The sequence below is a fragment of the Phymastichus coffea genome, unplaced genomic scaffold (genome assembly GCF_024137745.1).
Source record: "Phymastichus coffea isolate CEN01 unplaced genomic scaffold, Cenicafe_Pcof_1.1 PCOF00069, whole genome shotgun sequence".
Taxonomy (NCBI): domain Eukaryota; kingdom Metazoa; phylum Arthropoda; class Insecta; order Hymenoptera; family Eulophidae; genus Phymastichus; species Phymastichus coffea.
The window spans coordinates 1,429,619-1,440,574 of NW_026706880.1; the positions used below are offsets into that span (position 1 = coordinate 1,429,619).

The 10,956-nt window shown below is 33.8% G+C and overlaps 1 protein-coding gene across 3 annotated transcripts in view; it reads left to right on the forward strand.

Moving 5' to 3' along the window:
• Positions 1 to 9,708, forward strand: part of LOC131667632 (uncharacterized) — a 70,426-nt gene extending 60,718 nt beyond the window's left edge. For 2 of the 3 annotated variants that reach the window (XM_058941179.1, XM_058941181.1), the window contains exons 16-22: positions 743 to 952; positions 1,194 to 1,344; positions 1,589 to 1,808; positions 2,072 to 2,246; positions 3,072 to 3,192; positions 3,850 to 4,166; positions 6,442 to 9,708. In XM_058941179.1, coding sequence (XP_058797162.1) covers positions 743 to 952; positions 1,194 to 1,344; positions 1,589 to 1,808; positions 2,072 to 2,246; positions 3,072 to 3,192; positions 3,850 to 4,166; positions 6,442 to 6,849 — 1,602 coding nt within the window. In that variant the 3' untranslated portion in view covers positions 6,850 to 9,708. The remainder of the gene's footprint in view (positions 1 to 742; positions 953 to 1,193; positions 1,345 to 1,588; positions 1,809 to 2,071; positions 2,247 to 3,071; positions 3,193 to 3,849; positions 4,167 to 6,441) is intronic. The other variant, XM_058941180.1, reaches the window with a different exon arrangement.
• The last annotated feature ends 1,248 nt before the right edge of the window (positions 9,709 to 10,956 follow it).

A 10,956-nucleotide genomic window follows, 5' to 3' on the forward strand; every position in this document is an offset into this window, starting at 1 on the left:
TTTTACGGGTTCTCGTCAACTGGCAATGGCTGCTTTGGTTTTGTAGATTAACTTTATTTTTACCGAGGTACCTTTGTGACTTTACTTGATTGGAAGTTTTCGCCAAATCCTTCGAAATCCCTGGGATATTTTTCTAGCACGTGATGAAATTGGAACTCGAGATTTATATAAAGGTCTATTTATTGGTTTTACTCAAATTGCAATCATTTTAATTATTTACTTTTTAAGCTATAAATGCTGTTAGTATTCTGGTTGATTAAGTTTTTTCGGCGAATCGATAAGCGTACGGGATCACAGGTTTTGCTAATTGTATAGTGTTAGCGTCAATTCCATTTTTCATATTACATTTTAATCAACTTTGTGAATAGTGTATCATAAATATTTATATGTGAGATATTTCGATTTATAGAAGCATATGTTGAAAGTGGTATGCAATCAACGAGATTTACTACGGCTCAAGAGAAATTAGTTGAAAATTAAAATTGTAGCTGAGTAAATGTTTGATATGCAAATAACCGTTAAACACTGATGTATTAAATTCTGGCATTTATCTTGAAACTTCATTGATTAACTTATGATCAAATTCCCGTTAGAGCTGACCATTTGGCGGATCATGAAATGATCTTGCATTAATAAAACGAGAAACCCGATGAAGGCCCATCAATTAATCAACGAATAAGATCAATATTTTGCATGATATGTTGTTTTGTCTCCTTTTTCATTTGAATAATTTATTTTACAGATTGTTTTCGCGACAAAAGATCAAACAAATTTCGTGGTGATACTAGGTTGCGGCAGCTGTCTATTGCAAAGCTTGGTTTCGATGCTAATATTAACCGCATTTTGGTGGAGGAACCGGACGTGGCTAAATTTCTTAAAAATACAGTGCAGTGTTGCCGTCATCGCTGCCATGTCGACATTCATTTACGCAATACACTCTGAAATACCAGAGGTAGTTTTACGTTCGATATCCATTTTCTTTTTCAATTGTTTTTCTTTGAACTTGCTGTCATTTTATGCATCCTATAAGAGTTTTTAGTGGAAATAAAGTTTGTTTGAACGTAGAATGAAATATCAAAGTTTTTGAGTTGAAAGTGATTATAGTTGAAGTTTCAAAAATTGAATTTTAAGTGAAATTCTCGCTCAAATTGAATTGTGATTTGCGAAGCGTGATTGACTCTATCTATTGATAGGACAACCTGACAATGGTAGCGATGTGCTTGGAAGCTTTTCTGCTTATCGGCACATCTTCACCCATTTCGCAAGCGCTCATTATCTACGCCGAGCTGTCAAACGTCTATCCAAGTCAGCAGCTCCAACCGACTGTAGTAGCCGTTATAACAGGTAATCTCGTAATTACTTGTCTTACTCTCGCAAAGTCAGTCGTAGTAATGTCAACTGTCAGATGGATGATTTTACGTTTACAGCCACGTGAATAATTGTAAGATCGAATGGATGCGTTTGGAAGGGTTAATGCGATTGTAATTTAAAGAGCAATAAATTTTGCAGTAACGAAGTGTTGAATAATTTGTACGCCAGAAAACTTAACTCAATGGAATGACACTCATTGTCTCTGTGTGGTAAACAGGAGTTCCAATTTTGGCGATACTCGCGACGGAGTTAACGAGGAAGACCGTCGGTTGGAAACACGAGTCCTGGTGGCTGCTCTATGACACCGGGGTATACAACATTTTCGTCACATGTTCGATAACAATGCTCGTCACATTTTTGCTACTGTACATAGCCGTTATTCACAAGACTAGGCCTTTACTGTATAAATTCACTAAGAAGGACGTCATTCAGCAAAGGTCAGCTAAACTTTATCTACAGAATCGTAGTGTTATTTGTAAGAAGGCTGCACTCACACCGCGGCAGGATAACGATCTCAGTAACTTTTTCTCCGCATACTCGAGAGCTTCTTACATTTAACATTTCTAATTTTATTACTTGAAGAAAGTGCTGAGTCAGTCACTTATTCTTGCTTTCTAAAATTTCTAACAGACCTACTTAACCTATCAACTTTATGCCTTTCGTCATTTTTGTATTAGATTTATAATCACCGTTTGTTAAGGTTCACCAGTGCAGAACATTTATCCTCACTTGTATATACTGACAGAATAAGAATGCTTCATCGCTCGGCGATCGTCATTTTCGGCATAGTTGCAATGGAGGTGTCATCGATCTTTTATGTCAACTCGGCGTCGATTATTTATCGATACCTCTTCGCATTCCAGGCGGCCCTCTTGGTAAGTAAGCCCTTTTATCGTTCTTATAGCATACGACAAAATTCGAAATTACGCCTTTCCATCTTCAACGGAAAGGTTTCACGTTTACGCTCTTATTTTTTTCGGACATATTGTCCGAAAAAGGGATGTGGAATTTACTTATTGGAAACAATATGTCAAAACAAATTTGCCATCAAAGAAAACTTGATTTTTTCGTCATTTTTTTTTTCTCGATTATTAATTGTATATGATATCAAAAAACCTCACATAGAGTTAGAAATAAATTTAATTTTTGGTTGTAAAAAATTGTTTTCCAATTAGATTGAACTACTTAATTTAGCATACCATCAGATATTAAGATGAACATTGCCAGTTCTCTCTACGGATTTTTACTAAATTTTTACTAAATTTTAGATGAAAATGTCGCTAAGGCATTCGTGAAGCATACGTCAATCGATGTATAACGGTGTAACTGCCAATCATATACAATGTTATTCATGAATAAAGGCGTTTGTAATGATGTTGGAGTTAGAGGACTCTCAAGATAAAGTGACAAATGTTTTAGTTTTAACAGAATAGAAAAATTTATATTTTGATAGAATTTGTAAATCAAAACTGCGCGTACGTTTAGAATTGATATTCACAACGGCTTTTTCTGGTAGAACTCATGCGTAAGCGAAACACGTAAATAAGCTTAGATAAAATAAATTGTAACTAAACCTTGAACTTTTTATTAGTTTGGTGCGTTACTTCGTAAAGCTTTAACGACAACAGTTGTTAAAATGTTTTCCGTCTATATCAAGCACGAAGATAAGTGGAAAAATTACGACGCTATTTTTGTTCTAGGGTTTTTTAATTTTAGCTATGTACGTCATGAGCGGGGAAGTACTGGTAGTCGCCCCTGTTCTTCACAAATTCAAACGTCAATCTGAATCTGACGACGAATGTGCCTCGGAGCAGACAAAAGGTAGGCATACATGCATTAAATTTTAGCGGTGCCTTTGTTTGCATCTGTCGGAAAAATATTTTTTGCAAATCTACTATACACGTATATCCTCTGATAAATTGTAGTTGTGGATTGCATTTCCTTTGCTAAATTGTTCCAGATTAATTTTATTTATTTGCTTTACATTGATTAATTACCTAGCAAAACTCGAATTTATCTGGCTCTTTTTTAAGATGAGTTGTAATTTATCCAAAGTGATAAATAACAGTCAATTATTATTTTTAATTGATACCACGCGTTTTAATTGCATTCGCTTGAAATTTCGAGCAACAAGTAAACGGAAGAAAAATAATGGAAAAAATACAATGAATGTAGTACAACAATACGGCAACATCATAATGATCTTCAGTTGATCGTGGTTTTTCATTTCAAGTAGTGATTGATACAATTGGATAGAAAATTAAAACTCATTGAAGTTAGATCGATGATGCTGATGATTGGAGTGAGCCGTTGTACAGTACAAATAATGCAGGAAAAAAATGTACAATAAAATCCCGCAGCATTTGACGATGAGCGAGATTTTGTATGCACAGGCAAATTCGGCCAGAAGTGCAGCATTAGCGCATAGAAACCAATGAAAATGAGAAGGGCATTGTCTATGAAACAATCAAAATACAGACAGAGAGCTGGAGAAAGAACTGTCATCGTCATCATCGGCGGCGCCAGTGGCAGGTACGCGCACAGTGTCATGTGGCATGTACCCGGAGGTGAGAGGCGTGGCAGTCGGAATCGACGCGCGCGACTATGTGAACGAGGCGGCAGCGGGCGCGTACGTGGCCGCATCGAGAGCCTTGCTCCCGGAGATTCACGTGCACCACGTCGACGACATTAATCTTGAGAATTACCAGCAAGCCGCGAGACAGACGCAGCTAAGGTACGAACCGCAGTCGCCAGCGCCGCCGCCAGTCAGCTTCGCCAACCTCACCGAACACGCGGTAAGTCTCATCCGCGATCACGTGTTCTGAACATTTGCCCCTGCTAAATTATCCACGCGTGACCGTTCCTGTCCATCGCATTTTTTCCGCGAGTATAGCAAATGTGTTCATCGAATTTTCAGCACGCGCTTGGTCGATCATTCAATACGAGTACAGCACACCTCGAAGACAAATGTCGCCAAGTTTGCGGGGCGTAGCTCGTGTAAAGCTACGCGCGAGTTGCGGCCGTCATAACAATCTTGACTTAACAATTAAACTATGCTTCCCCTATGGTTTCTAACTATGCCTATTAAACAGAGGATCTTACTTTAATTTTCACTCGGTTATTAAGGACATGTTTGCGAATAAACTACGAATACGCTGAATCACTACCCTCAAAAAGCGCTTACCTAAGCATATAAAAGTAACAGCCGCGTAGTCGCATAGCATGTACTGTATATAGATACAAATTGGCTTTTATCTGCAAAGGGCTGGCTTACTGAAATAAGCTTAAATATTTTAGTAAGATTGGCCGCTCGCACACAAGCGCGCGTATACACACGGGAATGACTGAATGGGTGTTGCAAAGCTTATTTTCTTTAAATTTCTTCGTCAAACGGATATTGATACAAATGTGATAGGGAAAAGGCCGGCTTGTACGTATACATAATGTTCTGTTCTTCTCTGCCTCATTGTTGTCATGTGCAGTTAATTTTGTGTTGTATGTGCACTACTCTTACCATTGACAAATTGCTTTGACAAACTTTGATACCTCTACAATTTAGTTTGAAAGACGGGCGCGGAGAAAATACTGCTTAAACGCATCAATAGCAACCTTTCTATCGCTGTACACACGGCGACTAAGAGAGAACAAAAATCTGAAAAATCCGATAATGGACAGTCACTGAGATAAAATGCATCCGCGACCCTGGCCAGTCGATGATTTACCGAGCTTCGTCCAATTTAAAGTGTTACAAGTTATTGTCCTCGTAATCGTAATGGAATGAAATGTCATCGTTACCACCTCGCAACACATCCTATAAATGATTCATATGACAGAAGTGTAATGAGCCTTGGGAAAAAGCATGGATGAGATTGTTATTCGCGCAACAAGTATAACAGACCTCGTTATGGCGAAGTGGCTTCAAATAAAATAAATTACTCGACGCTGCAAAAGCTGAACTTTCGATTTTCTTCAATGATCCTCATATTATCGACTCAAAAAGCTAAGGTTAGGCAAAAACATGTCTAATACCTCTTGCCCCCTCGACTTTTCATTTTGCTGTTTTCTCATAGGCTAATGTTATTTTATTCCTTGATAAGACATCTCGTCAGAAATTAAAGCGGCTACCGTTTAATTAAATTTTTTTGTTAGATTACTCCAAAATATAACTATACCCAAAATTCATTTATCGATCATGAATTTTGAGAGTAAACTTTGCAATAATTTTCTGAACGTTTAGGTTTTTTAATTTTTATGCGCAAAAAAACTTACCGGTAACCAAAATTACGTTTAGATATATTATTGAGCAAAGTAGAAATGTTGATTTCAATTAATTATACGATTGATTAATTTAAAATAATTTTCAATTTGCTTTCATAAGCTTTAGAATGATCTTCCAGCCGATAGCAAACCTATTACCAATCAAAAGTTACAGTGATGTGCGCATGACTGTCCCGTATTAAATTCACCTATATTTTCTTCGTGCCATTTTAGAGAATACACACATTTTTCAACATTCCAGGTTATTTGAAGCCTTAGAAAAAAAGTTAATTGAGTCAGTAAAAACACAATCGATTCAATGCTTTAATTTAGGTGTATACAATCCATTAAACGGTTAAATCAAATCAATTCGTACGTTTTTCAGATAAAAATACGTAATTTATTGGTGCAGTCATATATTTAACTGTTTTTAATGAAAATTATCTTATTTTTAAGAAATATTTCATAAAATGAATGTGATATTTTATTATAACAGCTGTCTGATTCATTCATTGAATCCTAAAATTTATACATTCTACATACTTTATTTAGTCAGTGGGAATTTTCATTGAAATGACGACATGAAGTTAATGAAGCAATTTCTCTGTTTTGCTGAATCAGTCAAATCGCGATTGATTCAATTAACTTTTTTTCAGTAAACAAACGTATAATTTGATGCACTATAGAAGGTTGTGGTCTACTGAATCGGAACACAGCAATGCCTCTAGATATCGAAACAAAGAACTGATTACGATAAGGTCAGCCACCGTTAATCTCTTAACTCTGTAGTTCTTTAATTTTGTTTGTTCACAGGAGCCATATAAAGAACTGGTAAGCCTGACGAACCTGCAAGAGCCACGACGAGGTGAATGCCCGACGGCAACGACAATTTTATGCGCTGACCAAATAGAAGTGTGCTTGACGATGCCGGACGTAACTCTAGCGGTTCAACAGCAGCCCCAGCAGCAGCAACAACATCAGCAGCCATTGGCCACAGTCGAGGCGGAGAGCTTATTGCTGAAAAAGCCTGGAGTGTTGCTTGTGGCGCCCGACATTGCCAATACAATGGAACGCAAGCAACCCGATGGCGAAGATGTTCTTAGGCAATTGGAACTCGAAACCGAAGATCCGAACGACGCCACTCTCAGCACTAGCGGCATGCTCGATCGCATATCACACGACCTCGACTACCTGCTCAACCGGACCAAAGAGGACATCTGAGCCTCGTGCCTCTCGTTCTCTTTCATTTGGAATTTCCGTTCAGTGGATTTTTTTGTTAGCCACACTATGTACATAGCTCTTACTCATATTAAATCGTCAAAAGATTCATTTGTTATATATACATATTCGTCATACTTTCGTTCTTTTCCATCGCGATATTCTTTATTAATCAAAATTAATCGCTTGCTTCGTATACCATGAATACCTGAAAGTACCACGTCAAATAATATAAATTATATAATTCCAAGAATTTTAGGGTCTACTATTTCAGTCACAGAAGCTTACTGTCCGGAGCGCTTTTATTATTTAAATTTTTATAGTTTTTAGAGATGAAGCTTAGAAAGACTCAATAGTCTTCTAAATTATTTTCATAATTTTTATTATAAAAAAAAAAGATTGCAATATCAATTGAAGTGCGCGTGCAATGCAATGATTGCCAAAAAAACAGGGTACAATTACAACGGAATTATTTACGTAGCTTACAAAATATATTTTACAATATATTACATTTGATTTTTAATAATTTGAACATTAACAAAGATTCTTTCATTCTTAGTATTTATATAATTTTCAGGATTTGAGAAAAGCTCGAGCTACTAGAAATTATCGAGGTTTGAGCTCTGTTTTTGTTCGAGCCTTAGAGTTCTAGGACCGTCTCAACCCTTCGACTTTCGTGTCAACTCGAGCTTTTCGAGCTATTCTTGATTTTTTGAAATTATTTCATATCGAATTTTCAGTTAGCAAGAAAAGTAAAATTATTTGAATAGTTTAAACATTCCAAAAAGTAAGCAAGATTTGAAAGTTCAATATAAAATTAAGGACTGTAAAATGTCTTTTAAACTCTCAAACTCAAGTAGCTAAACCATTCGGAAGCTCCAGTCTTTAGTATTGAGACAATGCCAAATTTTAGTTTGGATTCGAATGTCTCGGGTTAAACTGTTGTTATTTGAATTTGATAGTTTTTAATATTGTTAATATGTAAGTAGTTAGAAATAATTGAAAATGATTAGATTTTATTTTGTCTATTCCAATTTCATTACAACATTAGATGTATAAATGTTTACAACGAAATTTTCTAAGAAATGAATATGAAATAAGTTACCAATGATCATAAAATTGTTTTAATTGAGTCTTCTGTATATATGATAAAAGAGATGTGGTATTAAAACTAGAGTTTTTAATTTAGTGGAATTTTGCTCATTGCAAAGTGTATTCTACCTAATTACTAAGAGAAAATGTGTATGATCTTTATATTCATAATAGATTATTATGATAAATAATTTATTAGCTCAACGCGGAAATAAATTCGAAAGAAATCAACTATGTTGAGGATCAACCGGTAATAATCGTTATAGAAAAATTAAGGTATATTATTTAATAAAACCAATTGTAAATATATAAAATAAATTCACAGACATTTGTTGGATTGTTTTGTTTATTATTAATATGAGAAAGGTAAATTTAATATATCGACATAGTCTACTACAACTCTCTAGAACAGCTCGAAAAGAGTTTCATATTTTTTCATAATTCTAAAATTACAACGATATTGTAAAAAATATAGTAAGGAACACTAGGGTTCTTTTTATTTATTACATTGACTTTTATTTAAATTGACAGTTTCAATACGTTAAGTAAAATTTAATATATTTTTCAAAACTATTGTAATTTATTTTAAATGAACAAAGGAAGATTTATACAGTTTCTGTGTATATAATAATTATGTAAATAATTGTCGGATTCATTTGGTACAGATATCAATTCTGCAGGCTTAAGTTCTACACGAATTAAAAAATTCTGTTTATTTAATATTATGCTTTTGTTATTTGAACAGGAAATATAAAATAGTATGCATTAGAAAAGAAAGAAGATATTATTGAATATGCATACTTTCTGCAGAAAATTCGTTTGAAAATAGTGGTTTTAAATTATTTTAATAAAATATTTCTACAGAAATAAATTAATATTTAGAATAATTATTTGCTTAAGGTTCTGTACATTATTAGAAAATTATCTAGCGTACGATTATGTCGTGCAGAATTTTGCTCTTAATTTTTCTGTAGAACGATATAATATCAAATAGTATTTAATTTTTTTTAGAAAATGCTATTTCTTTTGTGTTCAATAAAAAAATATTACGTTATATAAATGAAATTAAAAAATTTATATTGATTCTAATTACGTAGAATCGATATTTGTATGAAACAAATCCTGCATAAATGATAAATACAAATACAAATAATCATCGATTATCGTCAGAATTACTTCTAATAATCATATCTCAGATCCCAAAAAGAGAACAACTCACCAACAAGTCTGATTTGTTACGGAAAATGATAAATATCTTTTACTATGTTTTTTGTTCTTTTGGACACAAACACTTTGCTGCTACTGAAGCCATGGGAATTCAGAACATTAAATCAAATAAAATTATTGGAATAGCATGTGAAGACGAAAAATTAATGTATATGAACAATTGACGTATCTGAAAATGTAAATGTAACATTGATTCAAAGGAGAACAAATTAAGAGTCACGTAACTTCGCTACTCTTTATTTCTACATTTATTGAGATTAAAATACCATTTTTCGTCTATACTGTATCACTTGAATGTCATGTTTTAAAATAGTATTTCACACAAAATATGATAACTATGTACAAAAATATACTATATAACATTGGTCTGATACAGCACATGTCCGTTTTACGTAAAAAAGTGACGAGATCAAAAACATTGAACAACTTTCTTCGTTGTCTAATCGTTGGGGCAACACTTATCTCCATGTATAAAAAAAAGAGGTTTTTATATAAATTTTGTAATTACTTGGTTGTGCAGCATCCAAGGCTCTACTGTCTAAATAAAAAAAGAGAAAAAAAATAGACAACGTATTAAAAGTAATAATTCCATTTGTCGCTTATTTGTTTACTCCTTGCTATTCTAATGTATCATTCTTTTCAGTCCATCTATCAATTCCAGTAAACAATATTTATTAACTTTTCAACTTGAATTTGATCTTATAATCAATGATTTTTTGAAAAAGAATGAAGTAACTTTTTTCGTGAAGAAATTCAAAGAAATATTGAAAAGGAACAAACGAGCGGATTTCTCTAATTGCTTTTTCATTTCTAACAATCTTCCCGAGAACAATTTTAACGTTTTTAATCTAATTCTAACGTATTTAATCTATATTATCAAATAAAAATCGAGTAGAATCGTCACCCTATCGTTTTTTTTAATAATTCATTATTGCTTGACTCGATTACCGCGAGATTATCTATTGAAGAACCGTGTATCAATCAAGGTAATGTACAAAATTTACATATTTTCTATAATATTTTTTAACCGCTTTCATTGTTAATTTCTCAATCGATTCAGAAATCAACGAGAGTTGTCTAGCAGGTTAGTGTATGGAAGATTCGTATTTTCAGTGCAGGAAATACGATATCCGGAGAGACGTAATTGATATTGATTGATTCTGAAATTACTAGAGAGAGGTTTAATTACTCAGTGATCACTAGTCATATAATACAACTGTAATTATAAAATATATTTTATTCCTTTTCATGTGTTGAAATTCTGTAAAATGTACAAATTGACCAGCATATTGAAGGGATTTCAGAAAATTTGATTATTGACAAGAAAATGCAAAGAAGAATCTCTACAAGTTTGTCTTTGGCAAAATCACCATTTCCCGAGCACTATTTAATAATAGCGTAAATAAAGCTAAAAACTTAAAAGCGCTGTAAATTGTAAGTTTACCATTGTTATTTTGATAAGAGTGTGCTCATTGAAAAAATTGGCAGTTCAATATTAATTCATGGAAAACAATCATATTCAAAGCTGGCGTAAATAACTTAAGTTATAATATTGTTGCGAAGAGAGGTACGATATAGTAAATCGCTGATATAACTAGTATCTGGTATTATCACCTTAATAATCAAGCTGCGTAATGTGGGAATCCGAAATACCAGGCCGTTCGCCATACGCCATATACGATTACATTCTAACTTCAGCCGACCGAGAGAGAAAGAGATAATGCAAGAAGGGAATATAGGTAAATAATCAAGTAGCAAGGTTTTAGTTGAGTAGCAATAATTACATTTGCT